We start from the raw sequence: 13,492 nt of genomic DNA on the forward strand, positions 1-13,492 counted from the left end.
ACCGGAAGTACTTTGTGTGCACACCTCTTCCTCTGCCATTAGCAAAACAACTCCGCATGTAGCTAACTAGCTAAAGTTTACAACAAACAGAAACTATTCAGTTATATCACTTCTCTGACAAACCGAATCAACGTTGGAAATAACTCGTCCAGTCAGATATTTAGTCTTATGTTTTTTTTAAACTAAACGCGGATGAGAAGAAATAACGAGGGCTAACGTTAGCTGAACATGCTAACTAGTTAGCTAACGTTACCGTTAGCTACTGTTAGCTGTGATGGCAGCACCAACTCCACCGATTTCTGCTACTGTGTTCAGGTCTGTGTCTCTCTTTAAATTAAGATATGAGATAACTTGATACTCTAATAATGGCTGGTGGTGGACCACAATAACACAAGAAAGAGTAACGTTATAAACGTCATTACAATGTTGTAAAGTCAATGCATTAACGTTAACGTTAGTCCTTTTAAAGCTTAACACGGGTCAAAGTAAACCTTTAGTAATCGTCAATGTCAGTGTTTTGCTGAGTATATAGAAAGATGTTTTAACATTTTGAGATATGTTACTGTTTGTATAAACATTGCATTATTTCCCGAGTATTATACTTTTATCCTAGAAAAGCCAAGCAGACATAAAGTACTGTCTGGCTCGAGTTGCTGTGGTAACGTGGTGGCGCTGAATCAACACCTCTGTAATACTGCTAAATCTCAACATATACTGGGCATTATACTGTAGGCTTCTTAATGGTAACTGCACCTATTGCAGGACTGTATGTTTGATTACATTAGACCAGTGGTTCCCAAAGTTGTACTTTTAGTTAAACCTTTTTAACTGCACATTTTTCACCCTGGCCATGTCTGCTTTTTATTCCTCTGATCTGATTATTGTTTCAAATGTCATCTTCTCTTTAGTCAAAAGCAAAGGAGGGCTGCGCTGAGGAAAGAGAGAAGAAAACGGAAACGCCAAGCTCTCGCCCAAGCCAGAGAATGTGGTACAGAGATTGCTGTCATGTTGGTGTTTTTTGTCATCTCTACAATGGCCATATTAACCACAACATTTACTCTGTTATAGGGTTAAAAATTGGAGCAAGCTGTACACCTGAAGAAGAAGAAGAAGAAGAAGAAAGAAATGATGAAGATGATAAGGATTATGATGTTGCGGAGCAGGAAAGGTAAGTCAATACTAACTCTGCTGTCTTGCAGCTCCACATTCAGTGACAGACGGTACGAAAAATCTTCATTATGTTTTCTCAGACTGCGGCTACATGAAGAGTGGTTGGAAAGAGAGAGGCTTGCCCAGGAGGAGTTCAGGCTGAGGGCTGAGAGGGAGGAGTCTGCAAGGAAAAGAAAAGAGGAGGAGGAGGTAATCTATGTTTGTATTTGTACTTTTGTATTTTGTACTTTGTGAATATAGCAGGTTTACTGATGTTTAGGGGTCCACACTGTTGATGTACTGTAGGGCTTAGCTGTTTATTACCAACGTGGCATGTCTGGTCAGGACACAGAGACTTGACTTGGTTTCATAATGCTTTACTGAACACATCATTCTGCATATATTGTATAGTATATGTTGTAGCCAAATTTAGACTTGTGCTGCATGTGTGTATAGTGTGTTTGTGTGTGTGGTAGGTTTGTGTGAATGTTGTTGGTCATTACGTTACTTGCGCACTTGTGTGTATGTGTGCTGATTACCGAAATCCCAGATGTTAGAAAGAGGGAATCAGAGGAGAGCGGCGAGAGGGAATTAGGATCTGGGGAGCCACACTGTAGCTGTGTGCGTGTGATAGTCTGCATGTTTTTTGGTCTAGTCTGATTGTCACAGTCAGTTTTTGTAGGTGTTTTTAAACCTATTCATTAATAAAGTGTTAGACTCAGACGTCTTGGCGGACCTCATCATTTGCACCAGCACGAGTTGGAAATGCCTTCAAATTCCCTCCAGTGGCATTTTTTGTTGTTAGATTGCCACTACAGTATATTTTGACCAAAACCAACAATGAATTGAGCTGACAAGTGACAATTTACAACTGGAGTCTGACACAGGATTACTGCCCTCAGTTGGGACTGGTTGCTGTGTGGATTAATTACTTAATTGATGAGCGCACATGAGCCTGTTTGACCGATTATTATTTCGATAATGTTATTATTTAATGGCTTTTTGTGTTTCCAGCGGATGATAAAAGAGGAATGGGAAGCCCAGCAGAAGAAAGAACAAGACGAAAAAGAGCAGAAGCAGCAGGACAAGCGAGACAGAGAGGTGAAACGGGCCCCAGGAGGATAGAAAAAAGAAATATATCCTCTTCCACTGAACCATGAGCATTTATATTATCCGTTCACAAGGGGAGAAATATTAAGATGATCATGTTTCTTTTGTATACTGTGTTTTTGATTTGTACATTCTTTAAAAAAAAAAAAAAAAAAAAAAAAAATCCTTGACTGAGTGGCACAAGCAACCATCCAACTCCTCAACTAAGATACACACATCACCGTCAGCTCTCACAACAAGGATGTATCTTTTACTTTGTGTGAAACCAGTCTGTGAAATTGCTTTCCAAAAGTCCAGCAATTTTGAAATGCCAGTCCTTGCGAATGTGGTCTTAACACACAGTAACAGATCTGCTGCAGTATGTTGACCGCTACACATTTTCACCAGCCGTGTCTTTACACCATTTGTAGGAGGCCGTTCAGAAAATGTTGGATGAAGCTGAAAATCAGGTATGAACACAGATGAATTTCTTGGTTTAAAAAAACCCCCCAAAAAACAGTCAAGATGCATTATTTGTGTTACTAAAATACATATGTAGTTCAGAGTCTGTACAAGTTTTTTATTTTGAAGATTCACACCAAACGCCCTGGGTTTCCCAAGTTGCTGGGTATTTGAAGTAGTGTATTAGAGATCGACCGAAATATATATATATTTTTTTCATCAGCCTTAGCCGATGACCGATACGGGCTGCTGATTTTCTTGAGCCGATACTGCTTTTGCTCCCTCAATTTACATCATAAAAATGCAAACCCTGCCACACTGGATTTGTTTTTCGGAATCTGCTCTGCCATTTCTTTAAAAATAATAAACAAAAACACAGATCAGTGTCACTTCTGCAATCATCTTACATTCATATCACCCAAATTATGCGTGCAATGTGCATCATATTGATGGGTGCACTGCATATGGTTAACTGTGCAAGGGTAAAAGGCTTTCATCAACATCTACAACACCGCCTTGATGATGCATTGCTTGCTGACATAAGACAGATATAATCAGGTCAATACATTTAAATAATTTAAGAAAACAATAAACCTGAAAAGTAGCCATTGAAATAAAGTGCTTGATTTGTCATTTAAGACTGCCATGGTGCTGGATGCGTGCCAGGCTTCCAGCACCAGCACTCTGCTTGTGGGGGAGGGGCAGTTCATGGTCTGCACGTGAACTGCAGCGTCTCCAGCAACACAGAGCTGCCAGTGGACGCCTGTCTGTAAATAATGCAGGGAAAAAACTATCAGCGAACGCAGCAGCCGCGTATAAAATCGGTCTATCACTATAGTGTATCCTACGCCTAGTTGCATGGAACTCAGTTTAATGTATATATACTTTCAAGTTCAGTTAATCCTCACACATTAAGAACAGCGGAAAGTCTTTGAAGATATCGGACGTTATTAGCTCATTGCAGATAAACTGTATCGCCACATATGTCTGCCGAAGCATCTAGAAATTACTTATTGTTACTATGTTGTGTTTTAAAGCCAATACATTTGTTTGTCATGTTTTCAAAAAGTTTCTTTAACACACTAAAAGCCAAGAGGTACATTAAATGTATAATTTGTACAACATCTCGTTCTAGTTTAAAGTCATACTACACAGTGTATACACATTTTTGTCCATGTTCTCACTTCCAGCTAGAAAATGGAGAACCGTGGATGAATCCCGAGGCTCCTGTGTCAAAGAACTCTGATAACTTTGGAACAGAGCGCGACGTAGCCAACTGTCCGTTCTTCCTGAAGACTGGGGCATGTCGATTTGGAGACCGGTACTATTTGTTTCTCTTTTGACGTGACTTGCCACGTTAAATTCATAAACCTACTACTTGAGTGGTTATTGAATGGATGGAAGAAGTCTTCATATTTTTTGTATATTCTCCTCTTCTGTCTTTCTGAGTCCAGATGTTCTCGGAAGCATGTTTATCCCACAGCCAGCCCGACTCTGATGATTCGCGGTATGTTTACAACGTTTGGCATGGAGCAGTCACGCCGAGATGACTACGACATTGATTCTTGTTTGGAACACAGCGAGGAGGAGCTGCAGGAGTCTTTTCTCGAGTTCTACCATGACGTCCTACCGGAGTTAAAGAGTGTCGGCAAGGTGGTGCAATTCAAGGTAAGAGGAGATCAGGACAGTCGGTGTGTTTCCATGCACTGAAGTAGCCGAATTGCAGTTGGCTTTCTGAAGTTATCCATCTTGTATCACTAATATACTTAAAACAAATAAGACATCATTTCAGAACAAGGTCAGGATAGGGGAGAAATCTGATTTCTGACCTGTTGCACATATTTGCAGAGTAACCGTAGTAACCAGTGTATAGCAGTTCATAATGCTTCGTAAATGCTTTGTCTGATTTCTTGTGGAATCTCCAAATAACAAAATGTGTTTAAACATACTCAATGTCAAATATGTCAAAGGCAACTGGACTCAATGTATATGACTTAACCCTTGTGTTGTCTTCCATTGGGCCATGCACTTGTCGTCCTCCCGGGTCAAAACTGAAAATTACGTTTTTGTCCTCTTTTTTCGACACGTTTTTGGCTTTTTTTGGTGCCGTTTTACATTTCTTTTCACTACTATGTAGATACACCACTAACGCCAACTTATTACTAGTTTTACACTTATTTCTGGAATTTATGGTCAATAAACGTCATTAATAGGAAATTATACCTAACCCTTGAGTTAAAAAAAGCCTAAATTATGAATAATTTAGGGTAATATTAAAGGAAGGATAATCACAGAAGGATATGCCAACGTTGAGTGAGGATACTGTTTCGAAACATTTTAATTTCTTTTTCAAATGCTAAAAAATGGAACAAAACACCCAAATTAGAATGAAAGTAGAGATCCGATCTTATGTTGTACTTGCGAAGCGCGTTGTATGGAATCATCCGTGTTATTTTTGGGTAATTAAAATGATGTAGTTAAAAAGAGACCCATATTTCTGACATAGAAATTTAGAAAACGGGTCAAATTTGACCCGAAGACAACACAAGGGATAAAGATGTTTCACCACTCGTTCTAAGTTGCTTTAGCAGTTCAATGAAGTCAATACAAAGAGAGATTATTTTTCTTTACCTGGGCGGTGAAGAAAAATGATGAAAAATCCCCATTAAGGTGTATTACGAAATCCAAAGTGTATTAAATATGAAATAGTCATAATGTGTCACCAGGTCTTTTACTGATGTCTGAAAGAATTGTAGGATGTAATCCCTCTGAACATTTCAAAACAGTTGAATTGCCATTTGGAAAAACAAGCCTCAATCTTCACTGTTCAGGATAACATTCACTGGATGGATGGTCGTATACGTTTTCAACTAAAAATACATATTTGGTGTCATTGATACTTTGTCCTTTTTAGGTCAGCTGCAATTATGAACCACACCTGAGAGGAAATGTTTACATTCAGTTTGACACGTAAGTCATCGCTCAACCACCCCATGACTTTTTCTAAATGAATATACTGTATGGTTTTTTTTTTTCATTCTTTGTCCTCCTCCTCTCTGTTGTCTTTCCAGAGAGGAGCAGTGTAAAGAGGCCATCATCAAGTTCAATGGGAGGTGGTACGCAGGCCGGCAGCTTCATTGTGAGATGTGTCCAGTTACACGGTGGAAGAATGCTATATGTGGTGAGTAATTCATACTGATATGAGAGTGGCGTTTTCACTTGGTGACATTGCTGCAGAGATGCAAGATTCAGTTCAGTATATTTACCACCTTGCTTGTGTTTGTATTTCCTCTTTCAGGATTGTTTGACAGACAGAAGTGCCCCAAAGGGAAGCACTGTAATTTCCTGCATGTATTTCGAAACCCTGGTAATGAATTCTGGGAGGCTGACAGAGACCTGCACATGTCACCAGACCGCAGCGTCAGGGGGAGTCGCAGAGACGGGTGGCATTCAGAGCGATATGGAGACAGATCGTGGAGGCAACGCCAGTGCAGTAGAAGCCCGCCGAGATCTGACAGATCCCACGGTAGACGAGAGGGCGACAGGAGAAGGAGCAGAGAGAGAAGGGCCTCCCAACAGCACAGAGAGGACACACGGTCATCCAGACACAGTGACAGGAGGAAAGATTGGTATCAGAGCAGAAGTAGAGACAGGTCGAGGAGTAGAAGTAGAGACAGAGGGCAAGACAGGCCAAGAAACAGAAGTAGAGATAAAGACAGGGAGCACAAGTATAATAATAGAAGTGAAGAGAGAGACAGTAGAGACAAAGATACAGACACTCACGGAAGAGCAGGAGAGAGGTCAAGAAGCACAAGTCGAGAAAGAAAGAAACAAAGTAGAGAAAGGAGCCCCAAGAAACCAGATGCAAATGAGAAACCCGCTAATGAGGATACCAACACACGCCGCCGCCACAAACAGTCCAAAAAGAGCAAGAAGAAGAGCAAGAAGAAGCATAAGAAGAAAAGCCATTTGCCAGAAGTGACGACCTCATCTGGAGAGTCAGAAAAGGAGAAAGAGTCAGAGGAAGAGACGATGGAGAATCTCACTGTAACAAGTCCCGTTCAGGAGATAAAGGAAATAGAGCTAATTCAGATAAACAATGATATGGATGAGAGTCCATGTGTTGACAGTGAAACGTTAAGTCCTGAGGTAAAAATTGAGCAATCTAACACAGAAATGCAATGAAATGAAGCTGCTGGAAAAGGTGACAGTTCTTCTTCTTAGGGGCTCCTACATTTCAAAATCTGTGAATTTATTCAGGCTTTTCTCCTTATAACTATGTGAATGTATAAGGAGGAATACATGACACGTTTTGAGCAGTGATGCAGTAAGTTAGCACTCCCGTCACCAATATGTACATATGTGAATATTTTGCTTTTGGAAAACGGTCAATGTTGCTTTAATTATTGAACACTCGATCACCGGCGCTGCAGCACAGGTTATTGTTACTGAGTAAAAACAATATTAAAACGAGATCAACAAATTTTTTTTTTTTATACATTTATTGTTCACTTTCAAATATAAGAAAAAATGTTGGCAAATGTGTTGGCAGTGTTTAATACAAAAGTGATTTAAGATGAACTTGTTGAATAATTACTTATGAATGTTCAACAAAACCCACTGGTTTTAAGAATGCAGCTAAAAAGGTTTGACTGGTGTACAGTTTGGATTAGCATCTATTCATTACTCGCTGGCTTGTTTTCCTGCATCTTACTGACAAGTGAACAAGCTGACAGTGATGAATGTTAATGATGTACCCTGATATGTGCAGTTCATCTTACGTTCCGACTCCATAAAGAAACTCAGGATAGACCTGTCCCTAAACAGATTGGAATAAGTACAGAATACTGGTATATTGTGGCCAAATAACCCCCCACATACATTTTCTATCAAACATCCAGCAGTTCTAAATCCCTTTTCTGCTGTGTTAGCTTTCCATAGACACCATTGAGAAGGTAAAACACAGTTCTTTGGTCATATGTTAGTCTTTAAGCCAAAGTATAATACATAAAATAGTGTATTTGGGTCACTATCCTTTCCTGACCTAAGACTAAGGGAGAGACTGACCTTAGATTTATCTCCAGAGGCCATTATGAAATAGAATGTTAAACACGTCTTTTTATCAGGACAATAAATCCATTGTCAGAAAGAGACAAGATGACATTTTTAACAAACACTAATTACACACAGCAACTGCTCATGTTTAACTAAGGTAATCAGTTAAGCATTGAAAAGGAAAAATGAAATGGTTGATTTGTGGAGGGGAATCACCAAACACAAACTTGTACAAACCTTAACATAGACTGATAATGGGTAATTGTTTAATTTCACTTAATGGGTGGATTGCACTTACCCATGTGACTATAACAGTGTAGTGTCAGTGATTCCCACAACAGCACTAGCCCCGTTGGTGCCTCTCATGTATTACCATTACGTTTGAGTCGCAGAGCTGAGCTTCAGATTCTTTCAAAAACCAAATCATGCCCAGTGATCTCTTCTTAGGTCATTGGTCAACAGGTCACTTAGCAGTTACTGCTGTTCTGAAGATATTTCTACAGTCCTCAAAGACTAACCTTTAAACCTTTAACCATCTGGCTAAAAAAAAAGTATTCCATCCTCTGCACGGTTAAAAAAAAAAAGTTATTAAACTAACCTCTGGGTTTTTCATAGGTCGCCCAGTATTTATTTTTCATGAATTCGGATGATTAGCTTGTGACTTGAATGTGATGGTAATTCATAAGAAGCACTGACTGTGGCTACAACAGCACCCAAAGTACTTTAAGCCAAACAGAACACCCCCCTTTGCAATCGGTGATGATAGATGATCTTATTTTGATGCTGGAGTTTTTATGTGGTCGCTACATTGTACTGTAAACTAGGGGTGTAAAGTATGACAATAGTACTGCAGAATACAGTGAGAAGATAGTACATAGACACATTAAAACCACAGTTGGCACCACATTTAAAGACATTACTGGATAGTACAGTACAGAGTATTACAGCACATAGATAGATGGTGATTATATGCATACAACACTGACAGTGAACATGAGGAGACAGGATAGAGACATGGAGGTTGCCAGATCTGCATCTGGAAGAAGGAACTGCGAGGCAGCAGCACGATGATTTATGTCAGCCCAATTTCTTCTAAAACGCTCCGTGGTGCCTCGGCCTCCTGCAGACGAAGAAAAAACAAAAAGAGTTCCTTGCTGTCGTACATGTTGTGGCGCAAAGTACCCCTCCAAATTATAATAGATAGTACATGAGTCATAAAGTTACTAAATGTGAGACGGGAACAAGAGGCCTCCAATGAGTTAAAGCTTTTACAAGCCTGAACAGTCAGCCGTGCTGTTATAACAACAGCACTGCATGCTTTGCTAAAAATAAATCAGTGATTGTGTTGACTGCAAGCGACCACAGCTAGACAGAAATGCAAACGTGCAGGACAGCACTTGCCTTAGCGCACTGGCACAAGGGAGAGAGGTATTAATCAAGCGCTGCAGGCTTTAAATAAACACGTGACGTCAGATGTGAAGGGCCGCAAGGTGAAAAAAGCAATACACCTACATCTTAGATCCTCCCTTCTGTCTGCTTTAACATTAGCATCGCGGAGTGACATTTCCTTCTCAAAGTTAGAGCTGCAACAATTACTCGATCAACAGAAAATGTATCTGTTTTGATAATCGATGAATCGTTTAAATATGCCATAAATTTGCTGGTTCCAGCTTCTCAGATGTCAAGATTAGCGGTTTCTTTGTCTTAAATGGCAGTAAAGTGAATATATTTGGGGTTTGGACTGTTGGCCAAGACCAACAGTTATTTTCATACATCACCCTGGGCTCTGGAAACTTGAGATGGGCAATTTCCCCGTTTGTTTGACATTTTACAGACCAAACACTTAATCCAATAATTCAGAAAATCATTGGCAGGTTAATTGACAGTTACTGTTTACCTGACACTATGGATAGTTTGGCAAATATGTTAGACTATCTGTTGGTGAAAAACTGTGCGTACCTCCTGCAGCAGGTCAGCTTGCTCGATGGCTTTCAGCACGTTCTTCTTGGACGTCTCCTGGGCTTCTCCGCCCAGCAGGAACTCATCCAGAATAAAGTAGGCCTTCTCAAAGTTGAAGATAATATCCAACTCGCACACCTGTGTGTCCACAACACCACAAACAGCAGCAGATCAGAGGAGATCCTATACTTACTGGAAACCTTGGATTCTTGCAATACATTTTTTTTATTGTCCCCCCCCACGCCATACTATCAATCAACATGTTACATGAGTTACATGAGACTCACACTGCCAAAATATTTGTCAAGCAGCTCCACGTATCTATGGATGATCTCCAGGGTGATCAGCTCATTGTCCTGATCCTCAACTGCACAGCAGAAATACAGGCTCGCATACCTACAACATAAAGTAAGGAAATAAAAGGTTAACAAGGTGGTTATGTGTAAAAAAAAATATTAGTGCTTTTGCTCTTTCATCAGAAAATGTAGAAAGATCCATCTAAAGTCACGAGCTGTGATCACTGTCCACACTCTGTCTCGGTCTGCAAATGTATACTGAAATAAAGCACAGGGACTCAGCTGTAAGATACCTGTACATTTCAAAAACAAATGCAAAAAGCTTTCAAATCAAAATCCCAATCCCCAATTTACTTCCTGAATAACAAGTGTATCTTTGTGGTTTTATGGATATATCATTGTTTAGCTCGGCATTAATACACCAATAAAAGCATCCACTTTTAAACAATGCTACCACTTAAATCCTTCCCTTAAAACAATAAAATTACTAAATTTGAATCAACAGATCTGAACAAATAACGGAACATCATAACCTTTACACAGAAAGGATTCATGGCAGGGGTATTACATTGGACTGCATTAGATTGTACATGGGTACCAAATAAACAGGTAACTCAGTGTATAGCATCGTGCTAAAGTATTGTAGCACTGTGTCCCTGTCTCCAGGCTGGGTTCGGTTGTTTGTCTTTGTTTATGAGTTTTTTGTTTATTATATTGAACACATGAAGATGTGTCTTTTGTAGTTTTATGACTCAGCAGTCATAGATCCAGGACAAATCAAGCACTCTTTATAGATTTGAATCATTGTCCATTGTTTGGCAGTTGGTATTAAAGAGTGGGTGTTTCTGGCTTTCATCACACACCAGAAGGTGAAATATAAATGCCAGAAATCTCAGTGCTTGACAACATAATCACTGAATCATTGGTTTTCATTAACAACCCCCAACAAGCCACCGCAGATACAAAAGTGATGTAGCAAACCAAACATTAACACATCCTATTACTAAGACCAAACTCTGAAATGCCTTGCACATTTTAGTGTATGTAGCACTATGTAGACCATTGTGAAATGTTTAAAGGTTTAACAAAATAATCTCAGGGTTCACTTGCTATCTTTTTCCAGGGATTTCAACCGGCTCTTACAGTCTTCATCAGCAGAGAACTGCACAGTATCTCCCCGATATACCACTACCTGTCATCATGCCACTGAAGATCTATACTTAGGTCACATTATAACAACTAAACCATCTCCAACACAACTGAGCAAACTCTGTGTGCTGATGAAACCGTGAGATGCAGATGAAAGCTCTGGAAAAAAAGCTATGTCAAACTACTCGTTCCATAGTCAGGAAAGAACTTTAACGCTCAACATGTTAAATGTAGCTGCAATATCCGATAATAAGCAACTTGTGAGCAGCTTTTGCAGGATTGATTTGGTATAAATAGATTGATTTAATATCGCACCGTTGTGACGAAAAGAGAGCTGAGCCAGAAGGCAAAGCTCTCAATCTATCGGTCAGTTTTTGTTCCTACCCTCACCTATGGTCATGAAGGCTGGGTCATGACCGAAAGAACAAGATCCAGGGTACAAGCGGCCGAAATGGGTTTCCTCAGGAGGGTAGCTGGCGTCTCCCTTAGAGATAGGGTGAGAAGCTCAGTTATCCGTGAGGAGCTCGGAGTAGAGCCGCTGCTCCTTTGCGTCGAAAGGAGCCAGTTGAGGTGGTTCGGGCATCTGGTAAGGATGCCCCCTGGGCGCCTCCCTAGGGAGGTGTTCCAGGCACGTCCAGCTGGGAGGAGGCCTCGGGGGAGACCCAGGACTAGGTGGAGGGATTATATTTCTAACCTGGCCTGGGAACGCCTCGGGATCCCCCAGTCGGAGCTGGTTAATGTGGCCCGGGAAAGGGAAGTTTGGGGTCCCCTGCTGGAGCTGCTACCCCCGCGACCCGACCCCGGATAAGCGGATGAAGATGGATGGATGGATGGATGGATTGATTTAACTTATCTAAAGTAAGCCCGCGGCTATTAAGAGATACTTTTATTAACAAGTCACAGATGAGAGGAGTCACAACACTGTAAACAACCAGAGATTCAAGCTTTGCATTGACAGCTTCGTTGAGATGATCTCTGCTTCATCTTTGTCCATGTATTTACTGTATGTAGGCTACAGCCAGTATATAAACTGCTCTTATTAACTTACCTCTTGTACACAATCTTGAGGTCCCTCCACTCCAAGAAGCTGCACATCTTGGGCTTCCTGGCCAGTATGGTCTGGACCAGGTCTCTGGAGATCTTCTTCCTCTCCTTGTCAGACAGAGGCACATACCATTTCTGTAACCGCAGCTTTCCCTGCCGGCTGAATAACAGCATGAACTGCATCTGAGGAAGGAAGTTCAGTTAAAAGTTGTCCATGGTTGAGATGAGAAAAACTTACAATGTTTAGAGAGAAGAAAGGTGTAACGTTTTATAGAGGTACCGGGGCGAAGTGGTAACTATAGCAATCGTGACTTTTATGCTAAATATTATTTCTCCATGACAAGAAGTTAATTCAGTAACGTTGCATCTAATGGAATAATTAATGAGAAACGCCCGAACAGGAACTACATGCATTTATTCAAGGATGATACAACCCTGCAGTCTGATCGAATTCATTTTAGAGTTGTTCAATGTTACGTCCAGGATGCTTTTGCACAAACTTCCAACCCCTTATGGTAGCTAACCTTGCTAAATAGCCACATTATTGACATCAACAACACGTTATGTGTAATTTGCGCCCCCTCCCGCGACGCCAAACTAGAGACAGCAGATACGAGAAGTAAACACGACTCTTTACCTTCAATGTAGTCACTTGGACGACTGGTAACTTCAGTAAATTAAAGCGAAATACATAACCAAAGAGAGTAGACAGATATTAGGTTAGCTTCTCGATCCAGAATGATGCTAAACTAGCTAGCGGATAGTGGTTCTGGTGAGACAACGATTAGGTCAGCGGTGCTGTGATTGGCCGAAAAAGACACAGATATGGAATTTGATTGGTTTAAATATTCCGTTATTCGTTACGTGTACACAGCTGTGGCTTCCTGACTGTGTCTGAAAAGTTTAGTCACGTTCACTTCTTCTCCACTACATTTAAGAGGCAAATGTTACGTTACACCACTGGCTATCTCTTAGCTTTGTTCTTCTCCTTATTATAATAATACATTTATTTCAAAGTAAATGTTACAAATTGCTTATATGTATAAATAATAATATTGTGTGTAATGTATGTGCACATACACATCATTGGGACATTATAAGATGGCGTCTTGAAAAATAAGGAAATATATTTTAAATAAATTAAATTGTTGATGTTTGCCTTGTTTTATTCTTCTTTTCTCCTGTAGCACTTCATTTATATGAAAAGGTGCTATACGAATACACTTTTTGGGAAAGTGTCTGCCTACATCTGGGTTGTCGTTGTTGTGTGCCCTGAAACATAAAAAGGG

General features: G+C 40.3%; 2 protein-coding genes across 2 annotated transcripts; one reads left to right on the forward strand and one right to left on the reverse strand.

The window, feature by feature from the left end:
• Window positions 1–7,281, forward strand: zrsr2 (zinc finger (CCCH type), RNA-binding motif and serine/arginine rich 2). Its single transcript, XM_078245131.1, has 11 exons — window positions 1–315; window positions 909–988; window positions 1,069–1,168; window positions 1,251–1,359; window positions 2,164–2,250; window positions 2,670–2,708; window positions 3,891–4,021; window positions 4,155–4,368; window positions 5,615–5,670; window positions 5,772–5,881; window positions 5,999–7,281. Exons 1-11 carry the CDS (start codon window positions 275–277, stop codon window positions 6,883–6,885), a joined length of 1,854 nt encoding a protein of 617 aa, XP_078101257.1. The 5' UTR covers window positions 1–274; the 3' UTR covers window positions 6,886–7,281.
• Window positions 7,282–7,798: 517 nt separating this feature from the next.
• On the reverse strand, window positions 7,799–13,010 carry LOC144514001 (AP-1 complex subunit sigma-2-like). The gene is made up of 5 exons (XM_078245224.1): window positions 12,841–13,010; window positions 12,208–12,386; window positions 10,002–10,110; window positions 9,715–9,852; window positions 7,799–8,875 (listed from the first exon to the last, which is right to left on the reverse strand). Exons 2-5 carry the CDS (start codon window positions 12,384–12,386, stop codon window positions 8,828–8,830), a joined length of 474 nt encoding a protein of 157 aa, XP_078101350.1. The 5' UTR covers window positions 12,841–13,010; the 3' UTR covers window positions 7,799–8,827.
• Between the last annotated feature and the right edge of the window lie 482 nt (window positions 13,011–13,492).

Source organism: Sander vitreus, chromosome 1 (genome assembly GCF_031162955.1).
Source record: "Sander vitreus isolate 19-12246 chromosome 1, sanVit1, whole genome shotgun sequence".
Taxonomy (NCBI): Eukaryota; Metazoa; Chordata; class Actinopteri; order Perciformes; family Percidae; genus Sander; species Sander vitreus.